This window comes from Lepidothrix coronata, unplaced genomic scaffold, assembly GCF_001604755.1.
Source record: "Lepidothrix coronata isolate B3197 unplaced genomic scaffold, Lepidothrix_coronata-1.0 Scaffold51, whole genome shotgun sequence".
Taxonomy (NCBI): Eukaryota; Metazoa; Chordata; class Aves; order Passeriformes; family Pipridae; genus Lepidothrix; species Lepidothrix coronata.
Genome location: NW_016690231.1, coordinates 4,741,176 through 4,756,369, shown reverse-complemented (window position 1 = coordinate 4,756,369; position 15,194 = coordinate 4,741,176). Strand labels below are relative to the sequence as shown.

Here is a 15,194-nt window from a genome sequence, read left to right as displayed (position 1 = left end):
CTGTAGTGATTTTAGATGCCAATAGGCATCTTACTTTAAATTCACAACTCAGTTTATCTAATTCTGCAGTATGTTTCTGGTCTATTTTCCCTGCACATATTCTGTTTTCTTGATACACAGTGAAATGACACATTATAAATAAAGAAAATGCAGCCAGGTCATGGGAGATGTTTTAAAAAGTGGTGCCTCAGAGAGAGTAGGCTTTTTCTGGTGTGTATGGTATTGAACAGTTGGGTGTGCTACAGAAAGACATTTGGAGGGTTCTTTTTAATACATTAAACACATTAGTGAGTAATTGTTGTTCTTTAGTCCTAAAAACATTGGTTCTGCTTCTTGCCTCGTTCGTACAGGCCCTTTTTCGGTTATTCCATATTCCAAGCTATCTAAGGAGATAACTTTTTGATAAAATCCGCATCACTTCTTTCCATCTTAAAGACTTGCAAGACATCTGCCCTGCTGCAGACTCCTTGTGCAGCTGCAGGCAAGTCACTTTGAGGATTTTTCATGCTTGGATTCTTTCTGAACAGCATGTAGAGAACACTGCTGGTTTGAGACCAGGCTGAGCAGCCATGAGTAGTTACTCATGGCAGGCTCTCAGCTGTGTAACTGCTTAGCACTGGTCCCTCCTGAGCCACAGTGTGGCCCAGGAGCAGCAGTGCCTGCTGGTTTTTGACACTGCAGATGCTCAGCACTTCACCTGCCTTATGTTGAGCCCACTGAAGACAAGTAGACCAGTAAGTTTTATCAGCTGCCAGATCTGTGTCATGAAATGCTACATGCTTGGGATTTATTTTGAGGGTTGTAAAAGTCCTATAAATAAACAACCCCTATAAATAAACTTGAGAGAGCATCTTGGGCCATAAGCTCTTTGGAACAGCTCTGCCTTCTCCCACAGTACCTTTGTTTCCAGGCTGAGTCTTAACAGGTTTTGCAGGGGAATAGTTCATAGCCTCTACCTGAAGTCATTGTTTTAAAATCCTCTTTTGATCCCAAAACTGTGAAGTAGCAAAAACTGAATGAAGGAAAAAGAGAACCAATACTTATTTTAATAAAATTTGACTTTTAATTTTGCTCTTTCTTGTGGCTCTTTCAGAATCTCCTGCAGGGGCAGTGTGATTTCTTTTTGTAAATGCAGTAATTACGTTAACACCTGCAATTCTGCTGGCAACCTTAACAATTCAGTTAGACACAGTGTTTCTAAGTCCTAAAGGTTTTGGTAATTTTCAGCAGTAGAAGATGGTAGCTATAGCTAGGTGGCAGTGTTGTGACAGCTGAGGGTGTTCAAACAGCAGCAGGTGAATTCAGACCTGATTCCTTTGAGCTGTGAAGCAAAAATAAGATTTACTCCTTTATTTTTATTTAATGTTTTCTGCCTTTTCTCCCGAAGCGTTTGCCAGTTTTATGACTCTCCTTTTTCATTTCAAATGTTTATCTGTAATCTTTTTTCTTTCAGTGTAAATCTTGTTTCATGCTTATGAGGCTGTTAATAGTTTCACCGTAACTCCTTGCATAAATGCAAGAACCATTTTTTATTTTAACATCAGCCACGTTAATTTGTCACTGAGGTGAAGTGTCTTAATGAAGTAGTCTGTAAATTTATTTATCCTAACAAGTTATGCTTTAACGATGATCAGGAAGGTACTTTAGCAGCATTTCCAACAAAAGAAAAGTAATATATTCAAGTACATTATTAATACTGATGATCTGAGCAGTGAGACATTTCACATTGCTAGTCACTTCAGTGCTTACAAGAGATCTCTAGTGTTAGGTGTTATGTCTCCTAGATGTTAATAGATAAGATAATTTGGATACACAGTGCTAATGTATAGCAGCTGCTGCAGTTTATGGCAGCTCTCAGTCCTTCATTCCTCCCAGTTGCCCAAACACGCTGAAAATGAAACTCTGTCAAAGGGCTTATCTTGGAAAATCTGACTGGTAAAAGCCTGCTGTTTAAAATGATGGTCTGCATGGAGTACTCTGCAACTCTGATGGCTGTGCAGAGTTGAAAGTCAGGGAAGTTATTTATTCCATGGATTAAAAGTGATGTGCCATGGGAATTGCTGAGGTCTAATGAGAGAGGCTGAAAAGTTATGTGAGAATGAGGAATGCAATTGCTGCTGCAGTAAATAGACCCTGGGATTTACTTCAGTTGTAGTTAAAGGAAATACTTGCTTTAATCCTGCAGTACATCCTGCAAAGTATTGACTACATTAGTAATTTTTAAGTCTTAATGTGCTGTCGGAGTTTTGCTTTTCACTTACATGATCTTGTATTTTTCTTTCGCTGTCTTTGCAGGGCACACTAATACAGCACCTGAAGGAACACATTCTTCATGGCAACATGACCAGCAGTGATGTGATTATGTACTACACAACGGCAAGTGGGGCTTAAGGCACTTCTAAAATCACTATAATAAATCTTTCTTATAAAGATGAGAACTTTTCATACAAATCTACAAGTACCTTTTAAAGTATTTTAAATGTTTGTTCTGCAAGGGATTGTCCTATGTAACTGAGTTTAAAAAAATTCAGGTAAAATAATAAAATGCAGCCTTTCTGATGAAAGGTCAAACCCATGTTAAATGTTTCTGACCTAACTGGTGAGGAAAATGAATTGATTTTTACAGTCTCTTAGGTTTATTGATCAAACTGCCTCATCAATATCACCTACAAATCAGATTCCAGTTTCCTCCATCATGCAGGGCTACATCATACAGAAGATGAGAATTTCTATTATGTGTCTGTTTTGATGGGGAGGAAAGGAACTGCCCAGCTCTAAATTTTGTAAAGGAAAGGGAGTAAACCCGATCTATGTAAGAGTTCAGATATGGGGTGGGAGTGCTTTTTCTGATGCTGTGATAAAGAAAAATGATTCCAAAGATTCCCACTACTGCAGCTGTTTGAGAAGGCTCATGTCTTTCCTCATGAGTTCCTTTCTGAGCTTTAACACAACTAGTCAGTTTGCAATATCTCCATGGAGGGATCATTGTAATTGCCTTGTCTCAAAGTTGTCTTGTCTCTTGACTCGTGCCTTAAAGCTATGTGTGTAGGGAGGCATGGAATTCCCATCTCATTAGATATTTGTAAGGATAAGTTAGATGAGCATCCATCAGGACCGTGCAGCTGCTCAGTCTTGGACAGGTGAGAGGATAAGCAGTGCTTCAGCCTTATTTGTGGATTCTTAAATAACATGGTTAGACATAGTAAGTGGAGATGGGTGTGAACTCAGGTATTTTAACAGTTTCTTACAGCAGGAAAACTTCAGGCAAGGGAAGCAGAGGGCAGGGTGGTATCTCTGGCATAAGGGCAGGGATCATGCCTTGCTCCAGCTTCTGCCAAGATCCACACCTGTCCATCCTTTTATAGTTGCCTGTAGCTCCTCTACCAGCAAGTGACAGCAGACAGCCCTCCTGATCCTGTGCTAGAGCTGCCAGAACAGCAGACAGGGAGCTGATGAAGATAAACTGATGTAGGTGTCCTCTCTTTTCCAGACTGGCTGGATGATGTGGAATTGGCTAGTGTCTGCACTTGCTACAGGAGCTTCAGTGGTCCTGTATGATGGATCTCCTCTAATTCCTTCACCAAATGTGCTCTGGGACTTGACTGACAGACTAGGGTATGTAAACAAGATTAAACAGAAGGATAATTGCATTTGCTTCTGTCACAATGACCGCATCCAAGCAACCTCACTAAAGGTGTTGTTCCCTTGGTCAGGAACTCATACATAGCATGACATGGTTTGTCTTTTGACTTAGCCTTGATTGGAACTACTTTTAAAATTTTGTGCTAAAAACACTTTTTGAGAGAGCAGGAGAGACAAAGAGCTAACTGTTTCAAATTTGAGTCAAGTATTAGAATTCCAGGCAAACAAAGAGTTCTGGTTCAATAGTCAGTTTTCAAGAGCAGCCTTTTCAAAAGGCAGTAATTGGGAGCAATCTGACGAGTAATTTCTCAGTGCACTCAGAACTTAGTAAATAAGAATCCTTTTTTCAAGCAGCTCAACGTAAGACTCAACATAGAACTGTGGCTTAAAGACATAAATTGACTGGAAAGACTCAGCAGGGTTGCTTGTATTTCCATACTTTGCTTTTTAATCTATAATGCCTAATTCTTGCTGACAAGCTATTCTGTAATTGTTTTATACTGTTTTTTTTCTGCCTGCAAATGCTCAGAGTGCCCTTTCTTGAAGCCTAGAAAAATAGCAGGTATCACATAAAGCACTGTAAAACACTGTGGTGGCATTTAACTTTGTATGCTGGTTGAACTTTGATTTTTTTTTTTGTTTTGTTTTGGTTTTTTTTTTTTATTTTATTTTGTAACTTTCCTATTTTGCCAGCTGGATGTAAGCAGTAGATTTGAATGTTATTACTGGTAAAATAAGTGTAATTTTTAATTGATAATTAAAATTAACTTGGTGGTAGAAAGTGGATGAGTGGAAAAGTGGAAAAGATTCACTTTCCAACTCTTGATAATTAATAATTTAAACCGCACTGTCTCTTGTGACATGTAATATTTAAAGACTGGCATTTTGTCTCTGGCTGTTATAACTGAAAGTTAATGCCTAGTCAAAATGCTTCCAGTAGAGAAACAGCACAAAACAAACCCACAAACTCGAGCCATGCCCCACCCCCTAAAAAAACCCTGGTAGAACAACAGGCAAAAAATCAGAATCGAGAAATAACACAGCTTATTTTTAAGCATTGTTTCTTTTCTACATGCCAAATCTGAGTGAAGATAAATGTGTCTGCATGTCTCACTTTTGTAATCTGGCGCTAAAAGCGGTGGCCATCTGGGTGGTACTTCATCATGCAGTCTGTTCCCAGCTCACTCATATGTTAAATATGTTAAAAAAAGGCTTCAACATGTGAAGACTACCTTGCTTCTTTGGAGATGCACCACACTTGCCTTCAGATACCCTGATGATACTGTAAGAATATGCAATCTCCTACTGCATGGCAAGAACTACTCAAGTGGACATCCATTAAATGATCTGTTGAAGTGAATTAGTGGATGGTGACTAAATGCAGTTATGTAGCATTTGGAAGGGAATAATAGGAGACTTGGCTCTACTGTGCTATAGAGTAAGTGTCAAACATTAAAAATAGAGAAGTATTTTGTATTCTAATGTAAAATAAGCACTGATTGGAGACATGGAAGGAAAGTAAGGGATTACATAAGCATAAAAGTAGTTCACATGGTTGAGGTACATGATAACTGAGGAGCAGTGTCCTGTGGGCTCTTGTGGTGGAAGGTTCCCTGCCCATGGCAGAGGGGTTGGAGCTAGGTGACCTTTAAGGTCCCTTCCAAACCAAAGCATTCTGTGATTGTGTTGTGCTGTTCCCATGTGCCTGGTAAATTGCTCTATGCCACTGATGTGTTTGTGCAAGTAACCTGAGAGCTGAGTCATCCACCTGAATGGGATGCTTTCCTGCAAAGGGAAAGCATCTCCTTTTGATAGTGTTGAAATATCTCCTTGCCTGGAAGTGTTCTACCTTCTATCCTGCCTTTGGAGTAAAAGCCAAGATAGCAGGATCTTATTTTTAAGCTCTACTGGTGTCTGTATTGCCCATGTTCTGTGCACTGAGACTGTAGCCCTTATCCTCATCTGTCTCTGCATTTTCTTGAGTGAGTTTATTTCTGAGTGAGTTTATTGCTGTAATATAAAATGAATTAGCAGAAGGCAGGGAAGAGGATTTCCTGAATGTTAGCAGAAACATTAAACTAGCACTTCTATCAATAGAGTAGGGAAGAGTCACAGCCTTTGTTTCAAGTTCTAATTCCATTGTATTGCAGAGCTCTAAATAGACTTTGCAAGGGCAGGATTGAGTTGTTCAGTTGGGCCAAATTTCCTGTTTGTTTAGGCACCTGCAGTTCAGGCTTTCACCAATGGAAACTGAAAAATCCAATCTCTGGAAAATCACTGAGTGCTGTCTCAGAGTAAAGTACTTTTCATCCAACTGTGCCCTGAAATGGCAAAGTTTTTCTGCGTAAGAGTGTACCAAGGCAACAGCTTTGCGTTACACAGCTTTGTGGCAATTATGGCCCATTAATGAAGTAAACATTATAACATTTTCTGTTGTCTTTGGAGTGTTCTGCACTTACAAATTCCTGTAAGTGAAAGTGAATGATGTTTTCATGAGGTGGGAGAGCTTTGCTTAATATTTAAAGATAGAATGAAAAGTTTCAAAGCTGCAGAAGTGACACGTGATCTGACTAATTTTGATAGTTCAAAAGGATGTGCCTTCCACTTAGAAAGCTTTAAGAGACTGCATTGTTTGACTAATCCACATATAGAGTGTCTAACAGCCTCTGCTTACAGCAGTGGGAATTGCAGGTCTTTGGAATCTTAGCATATTGAAATATGCAAAACATTTAAATTTTTTTTTCCCTCTAGGATCACCATCCTTGGAACGGGTGCAAAATGGCTGGCTGTGCTAGAAGAGAAAAATTTAAAACCATGTAAGCTTCAAAAAGCTGGTGAATCCCTCCTGTCTTCCCTCCTACCTTTCCTCTCCTGGTTTTGGGCCTGTATCTTGTCACAGTCCTTTATGTAATTATGCTGTGTTGTAGTGACAAAGAGTTTTGAAACCCTTGTAAAAATTATACCTTAACCTGTGTTGATTTTTTCCCCTTTCTAAGGTGAAACACACAATCTCCAAACACTCCACACTATCTTGTCTACAGGATCACCACTCAAATCTCAAAGCTACGAGTATGTCTACAAACACATAAAAAGCAGTGTCCTCCTGGGATCCATTTCAGGTGATGCTTTTATACTGCAGCATCTCAGTAATTCTCTTGATTGCCTGTGCATTTCCTTCTTGCTTATTTGTGCTGTATGTTTGGGAAGCTTAAGCCTTGGATCATTTGGGAATGGTTATAGTTAAACTGAAATGAACTGTCTTTTTAGTGCAGAGATTTTTCTGCATAATTCACTGTGCCATAATGAAACTCGTACACTCCAAAAGGTTTTTGGTGGATGTTTTGGATCTTAGCTCTTTTTAAGTATGATCATTTATTTTGACTGGCTGTCCTTAGGGGTGGCAGGGTTGAGATCAAGAAAAGAGTCTATTAACCTGCAGAACATACTGTTCTGCAAATAGCTGACTTTAGCAGAAAATATCTCTTGGAGAATTCCCATTTCAGTTCTTTTGTGCCAAGTAATTGGCACTGCAGACAGATTTTTTGTAAATTATATAATTAGAGAAATATCAAGCCCCCATGCTGTGCAGTTTGTTGTGAGGAGTGCTGAGGCAACTTGTAGTCACATAAGATCCACCACAGCACTCTTCCTTTTGCTTTGTAACAAGGACTGACTCTTTCAAAGGGCTTTTTAACTCAGTTTAGTTTGATTTTTTTTTTTTTTAAAGTATAACCCTTCTGCTGAAGTTCTCAGACTGAGCTCAATAAAAGTAGTGCTGAATCTAGAACTTGCTACTACAGACATTAATAGACTCTAATGCAGAAGCCTATTTTTGAGTAAAGCTAGCATGATTGATTTGTGTCTTAATTCTTCTTCCTTGAAGTCCTAGAAAGACTATAAATATTCCAGTTAAGTAAGCACTTTGACAGTATCTATTTTTCTTAAGATAACTGTTCATCCTATAGGCATGGCTCCCCTCCTGCTATGCTAATAAGATATAAAAGCTAAGTAAATGTTGAGTGGAATAGCTTGACTGGTTACTTTAATCAAAACAAACAAGAAAACGTTTCTAGGTAATTCTCTGAATATCTTAAGTCTGTAAACTAGGGCCTGTTTATTTTCTCATTCTCCTATAAGTGGAAATTTCCTTAAATGAGATTAAAGAAAATGTTGAAAGGAGAAAAGTTATGCCTGAAGGGGTACTTCTGCATGAAAGGCACACATATATAAAGACATATAAAGCAAGGAAGGAAGTCTTTTAATAAAAGTCACAACATTATTGTGGATAATACTGTTTGGTTTATGGTGCTTAATGTGGATCAGAAGCATTTGGCAAAGGTGGCAGTTTACTGTTCTAGAGTTCAAAGTACTGTATACTCTAAATGGACTTCTTTTATTATAGGTGGAACAGATATCATTTCATGTTTCATGGGTCAGAATGTTACAGTTCCAGTTTACAAAGGAGAAATTCAGGCCAGAAATCTTGGAATGGCTGTAGAAGCGTGGAACGATGAAGGTAACTATTATCCAAAACACTATGCATGCTTATAAAACAAAGTAGTTACGTGACCTTAATTTTCATTCATCAGATGGGTCAACAGTCAGCTGTTAATGTGTGATTCCACTTTAGAAACCTGTTCCACAAAAGCTGCATATGGATCCACCTGATCTGGATTTTAAGGGACTCCAGTGAAGATAATAGTCCTTCCTTTTCTATTACTCTGCTAAAGCTCATCAAGGCCAAATTCCAGCTTTTGGTGTGTTCCCTAGCTGTGTTGCTGGGCATGCCAGGCTGGCTTCCACTCTGTGGTGTAACTCTCCTGAAGTTACTGAGGTTAAGATAGGGATGATCTTAGTAACTGAACACCAGTTGAAACCAAGACCAACAGTCACAGCATGTCTCATACTTACACCAACATCTGGCTGTAATAATAAGTGAAAACTGTAGGTGCTCTTTGCTTTGGTACCCTCTTATTTACAGAAGGGAAATGCAAAAACCACTTCTTCCTTTGTAAACAGGAAAACCAGTTTGGGGTGAAAGTGGAGAGCTGGTTTGTACCAAGCCTATTCCCTGTCAGCCCACACACTTCTGGAATGATGAGAATGGAAGCAAATACAGGAAGGCTTATTTCTCAAAATTCCCAGGTATGTCATGAAGGGCTTTGGATACTGCTCAGACTGGCCAAGGATCCAGATTGTGTTGCTGTTCCTAGCAAGGCACAGGTTTATTTGCTATTGCCCAGTGACAGGCACGTGCAGCTTTGAATTTCGATTCCCAGGGTGAGAACCCCACAGAGTGTTTCATATCATCTCACTCTGTTTTCTAGTGCTTTGTTTTGAATATGGATCCAAATCAAACTAGTAAGAACCTCTGCAAGGCTCTAATCCCATTTTGCTGCTTTCATTAGGCAGATCTGACTGTCACAGCCTCCCAGACTGCAGTGCAGACACAGACTGCTTGGCATGAGTGTGAAATGGAAGTGCTGAATAGGTCAGGTAGCAATCAGCTATTAATGAGTCCTACTGCACCTCTGCCAGACTGCTCCTGCCTAGCTGGAGGAGTGAATCCCAAGGGATAAGTGCTGACCTGCTACCTCATTAGCATGAAGATTAAGTATATGCTGCCTCAAACATGCATATTCTTCATTCATAGTCTCCTACAGAGCAAAGGAAGAGGCACTGTGGGCTGGGGCTTTCTTCCTAATAATTGTGGAGGACTCTGCTCATCCAGGGCTTTTCCTGATGTGGCACAGTGATGCTAAAATCCCTGCTGCCTCCTGGGCGGGGATTTTATAAGAGCAGGATCTCCAGCTGCTGTTTTTTGGAGATGGAAGCTTTTTTAAAAATAGCAGCAATACAGAGTAGTTTCACAAGAGAAGTCAGATGTTTAGCAGGAGATAATCTTATAGGAAAATTGAGGGAATGTGGAAGTTGCAGTCTGCATGTAAGCCTGACAGCAGTAAATAGAAAAAATGTGTGTGACAGTTGTTAGACTGAAATCACTGTGGTCCAGAGGTTCTGTCGTTCTTTGTAAATGGACTTAAGGTTGTAACAATTAAGTTAGAAGATGGTCTTACTTGCACATGCATGTGAGGTTGGAATTTTTCTCTAGAAAAGCTTGAGTAGAATTGGCTTGTACTTCTGGTTTTGGCAGGCTGTGTAGCAGTATCAATTTTAAAAATAATACAGAAGTCATTCTAGCTCCGAAAAGTCAAATCAAATTTTACATTAACACAGATCAAGAACATTAAGCACATAAGCTCCCTAGGGAATTGTTGAGACCTATTATGCAAGCCCAGAAAACTTCTTGCACAGAATTTTACATTCTAAAGGAAGTGGATCAAGAAAGACTGGTGGGAATATTGTTACCTTTGTGGAGGATTCTTCCAGTTTGCTCAAAATGTGGTGTTCAGAGGAGCTATTCATCTGCTTTGTAAAAGGATGCTGTATAGTTATGCAAACAAAGAATCAGAAGATAATGTGGAGTTTGATCCTAACGTGTGAGCTGCTCCTGGGTGTGCTAGCTCTTTGTAGTAAATGCAGTATGAATTGTTTGTGTAGTTAAATACTGCTATGCTTGCTGTGGGTAGTTCTCAAAGCATATCTGATAAATTATACTTAAGTATGTATTTTATTAAGTTAATGTGAGTTGAGTTACACAAATGTCTACTGTGACTGGATGAGTAAGAAATCAGCTGCTTAACCTCTGCCATTCCCTAATAGGTGTCTGGGCCCATGGTGATTACTGCAAAATTAATCCCAAGACTGGAGGAATTGTCATGCTGGGCCGCAGGTAAAGTGTTTTGAGTAAACAAGTGCTAAAATTTGCAATCTTCACTTTGGAGTATGATGTCCGTGATTCTGTGTCACACCTGTTAGCTTTATATTTTATTTAATCCAGTACTGTGGATTTCAGACCTTAAATGAATCAGAGCAGCTGGATTAGAGGGAAGGGACTAAATTTCAAAGTTCTACACCACTTTTTGTCTATGTGAACACAAGACAGTATTGGACTTTCTGCTTTCCATGGTTTATAATGATCACTTAATTTCAATTGAGAGTGCAGCACATTCAAGGTGGTGAATTGGGAGATTGTCCTCTGGTCTTGCCTTTAACATCGACTTGTTTTACAGCAAAACTTAATTATGGAAGGTCAGGTATTAAGCTGTGCCTGTTTTAGTGATCATTAGACGTTCAAGATCACAACTGGGGCTGAATTTTCTGCTTGCATTTCAAAGCTGCTGTTTGAAACAAAGTTGAGTGAATGAATACTGTTGAGGTTCTTAGTACAGCTTCCTTTTAATGAGCAGAATGCCTTTTTGAATTAAGTCCTCTTACAGCTCTGTTTCTGATGTGGCTGCACTTTCACTGCCTGAAATGTAGAGAGACTCGGTTAATTGCATCAATTTTTCCTCTTCATCAAACTGTAATCACATTTTAATGCTTCTTTGTTTTGTTTGACTTTTCAGTGATGGTACATTAAATCCAAATGGAGTAAGATTTGGAAGTTCTGAAATCTATAACATAGGTATGAAATCAACTTTCCACCTCTTTCAGCTATGCCATTGTTGCCTTAAATCTGAAATCCAAGCATTATAAAGTGCTTGAAAGGATTAAGTAATCAAAGACTTGCTGTCTTTCAGATGAAAGACAATACAGAGTATATTAGCATTAGCAAAATTTGGTTTTGTGAACTTCAAGTTCTGGTTGCTTTCCTGAAGTATGTGTAGGGTGGGAGATGACTAGTTGAGATTATACAAAAGCAACATCTTAAGGAGCATATAGTAAGGCTTTACAGACTAATAGTATCATGCAGGTTTATAAGAGAACACTTAACTTGTCAGGCTTTTTTTCTCCCCCAGACAAGCTCTTGACATTGTTTTTATTGTACCTTACCTGGTAATTAAGAAGCAGTTCTTGAGCTTGTGCTTTGTGCTTCAAAGATGTTGTGGCAGGTGGTGAAACTGTCCCTGCAAAGGTGCTAATCTGAGACTTAAGCACCTGTTGCCTCTTTGTTCTTGTGTCATCAGGCACATTATTCTCCTGTCTATGCATCAGTGGGAACTGTGAGGAAAGCCAAAGAAAATGGCTTAGTGTAAAAGCTTATCTGTCCCAAAAGCTATAGCCATTTTTTTTTTGTTATGGACCTAAATGTATCCTTAAACCTGGATTTTCACCTGGGCAGGAGTTAAAATTTCAGAGCACCCAGAGGGGAAGCTGAGTGTAGGATAATCTAGGCAGGTTGCTTGTTTGCCCTTGCAGCTCTAGGGGAGGTGATTTTTTTTTTTTTTTGATACAACCACAAAAATGTGCATCACGAATGGTACATAAATACAAACACTAATAAGGACTTCCCCTTTATTTTCAGTGGAAGCCTTTGAGGAGGTTTCTGATAGCCTCTGTGTCCCTCAGTACAACAAAGATGGGGAGGAGAGGGTGATACTCTTCCTGAAGATGGCATCAAACCACACGTTCAGCAAGAGCCTGGTGAAGAGGATCCAGGACGCGATCCGGATCGCGCTCTCCGCCAGGCATGTTCCCAGCCTCATCCTGGAAACCAAAGGCATTCCGGTATGTCATGAAAAATGCTGCCTACTTTTTTCTTTGTCACCTTGAATAGTAATTAAGGAGCAGTTGTCACTGCTCTTCAAACCCACATACATGGAAATTTTAGCATCTCAAAAGTGTATTCGAGCTTTATAAATAGTTTGTCTATGTTGCCTAGCAACATCTTTTCATCTCCTTTTCAGCTAAGCATGGTTTTTGTTTTTTAAATGTGTTGCATTTTCTCAGGAATATATCCGTAGCCTTTTAAAGGAAAATATTAAAAAGGTAACTTAATAGCTTTTCTTGATATCCACAAACTTATTTTGTTTCTGTTTTCCTGTTACAAGTGACATTCTTAGGAAAGCTGAGAGCACCCAGCAAATTCAGAAAATCATTTTGTAAATGATTTCACTTTTACATCTGTTTAGCTGCTTAAATGTAGCTCTATCACTCTTAACTGTAATAGTAATTAAAATTAAATTGTTGTGCTTGTGTGGGAGAAGTTTGTGTAGCTCAGGGTTCTGCATGCTCAGTCTTCTGAAGCTGTTCTGCCACAGTGCTCGTTGTGTGAACTCTTTAGTTAGAATGTCTGTTTTTATAATCTTCTCTAACGCTACAGTCTCCTCAACAGCTCTGAGCAGCAGAATGGGGGTGGAGAGTGTAGGTTTCCCAAGTCCATTTGCACATAAACTTGAGTTCTCCATTTGATACTCTTGATACTCTTTTGCTGCCAGTGTAGGTTTCCCTGTGAAAGTGCTTTAGGGTTCAACATTACCAACCTCTGTGGTCCACATAGTGATCTGGTTCTGATCTGTTATTTCTGCTTCAGGCCACTGTTGGCAAATAGTACTTGGCTCAAAAGAGTGTTAAAAAAAAAAATCCCCTGAAGTTTAGGTTTTCTGGGCTGTAACTCAGCTTCTGCATGAAGTGTTGAACTTTTGAACTGTGTAAATCACCTGAATGTACAGGACAAAGTTGATTGTAGTGAGGTGTTTGTGATGGGCTGCCCCTCAGGAAAGCCTCCTCAGATCATTAATTAGTTCACACATTGACTGAATTGAGAATTGAGTGAATTTTAATTACCTTTCAGATAAATATGCCAGTGGTAAAGTGATCAAAGCTGTCTCCCATCTTCTAAAGTTTGCTTGGAAGGGAAACCTCCTATTTTCTCCTACTTTTAGAAATGTTTGCATCCTCATCTGCAAATACAATCTAATCCTGACACTGATTTCTGGTAGAAATAGTACAGCTGTGGTGAGGTGATTTAGTAATACAAAGAATGGCTTTAATGGGATATCCAGGTGTTTAAAAAAAAAATGCAGTGCAAATCTATCTTGTCTTGTCCTGAGTAAGCATTCTGGTCATCATCAACAAGATTTACTGATTCAAGTAAACAAATTTGCTTTGAACAGTCTGATCTTTGTTTTCTAAAGGGCAGAATTCCCCTGCAGGCCACTGAGATTTTCTGGTTTCTGGGCACTTGTGAAAATTAGTTTGCTAATCATTGAGGAGAAGGAAGAAGAGTGGTTAATCACAGTAGCTCAGGGGGGTTGGATTACACATGACTTCAGTAGATCTAAGAAGGACAAGTTTGGTTTAGCATCAGGATCAATATTGCAAGAGTACATTGAGTTGAGGATTATTTAACTTGGCTCTGAATGATCTCTAATGAAAAATAGTGGTGCCTGGAGTTGAGTTTTCAGTGGTTTTGGAGGCCAGGAACAACCTGAGTTCTTTGATCAGCAGATTGATTAGTAAAGCAGGTGGGGATCCTGTTCCTAGAGCAGACAGACGAAATTAAGGAGATACTTAAAAGTCAGTTTTTCCAAGTTGATGCCCCAAAATGTCTGTGGTATCAGCACAAGGAAAGGGCTAATAAAGCCTTGGTGCCTGTAAAAGCAGAGATTGTCCAAAATGGGCCTTGGCAGCTCCTGTTCACATTGGAGTAGTTGTTCTTTCTCATACTTCACTAGGCAGAAATTGGCGCTCTGATCCCAAAAGGACAACAACTAGGGTTTTGTTTTTCTGCAGTGTCCTTACTTAGAGTAACACAATGTAATAGAATTTGTGTGATACATAAGTAGAGGTGAAACATGTTTGTTGCACTTCATTTTGTTTGTTATGGTTTGTTTTGAAACATTTAACTATAGAAGACCAATTAGGCTCAGTTTCACTTTGCCCTTTTAGAAAAACTGTCCATTTAGGATAAAAAAAAAATCATGGTTTCTTTCTCCCAAATCCCAGTGCAGCTGGGCTTTGTTTTTTTATCCCACCCATACAGAACTAAAAATTGTTTGAAAATTGGATGTGTCAGAACACAAACATTAAATATTTTTAGTGTTTATACCATGATTCTGATCTGGGTTTGTTGTTTGTTTTATATTGGAGCTTGATCGTGTTCTCACAGTATTACCAACAGGAGTAATAAACTAAAATGACATATAAACTCTTTGAATTCCACCTACTCTTCAAGTGATTTTTTCAGAAGAAAGTACTTCAAATGTAACAGAAGAGAAGGCATTGTGCTTAAATTTTGATAGAGTTCTGGGATTGGTGGGGGGGTTTCATGAATATTTCCATAAAGCTGCTACATCAAAAAAAATGTAATTTTATCTTTGCTGGTTTTGTTTTTCAGTATACAATAAATGGGAAAAAAGTGGAAGTAGCTGTGAAGCAAATAATTGCAGGGAAAGAAGTTGAGCAGCGGGGAGCTTTCTCAAACCCAGAGGCTTTGGACCTGTACAAAAATATTCCTGAGCTTCAAGACTATTAAAGTCACTTACTTGGGTTTTTTTGCATCTGTCTTTGTTTTGTGTTTGTTTTGTATATACCAATACTGTATGTAAAGAAAAAGCTCTATTTAATACCAGTGGTTCTTTTAAAAGAAAAAATATTTCATGAAGTGCATTATGAAAGGCTTGGGTAAAGCTTAGCTCCCTTTTATTGGTTAAATATGCCATATATTTTGGTGGGNGAAAGGCTTGGGTAAAGCTTAGCTCCCTTTT

At 38.9% G+C, this 15,194-nt stretch overlaps 1 protein-coding gene across 1 annotated transcript in view; it reads left to right on the top strand.

Moving 5' to 3' along the window:
* Positions 1-14,987, top strand: part of AACS (acetoacetyl-CoA synthetase) — a 39,134-nt gene extending 24,147 nt beyond the window's left edge. The window contains exons 9-18 of the mRNA XM_017815590.1: positions 2,296-2,376; positions 3,491-3,615; positions 6,394-6,458; positions 6,639-6,761; positions 8,045-8,158; positions 8,662-8,787; positions 10,366-10,435; positions 11,112-11,170; positions 12,011-12,213; positions 14,825-14,987. Coding sequence (XP_017671079.1) covers positions 2,296-2,376; positions 3,491-3,615; positions 6,394-6,458; positions 6,639-6,761; positions 8,045-8,158; positions 8,662-8,787; positions 10,366-10,435; positions 11,112-11,170; positions 12,011-12,213; positions 14,825-14,962 — 1,104 coding nt within the window. The 3' untranslated portion in view covers positions 14,963-14,987. The remainder of the gene's footprint in view (positions 1-2,295; positions 2,377-3,490; positions 3,616-6,393; positions 6,459-6,638; positions 6,762-8,044; positions 8,159-8,661; positions 8,788-10,365; positions 10,436-11,111; positions 11,171-12,010; positions 12,214-14,824) is intronic.
* Positions 14,988-15,194: the final 207 nt, after the last annotated feature.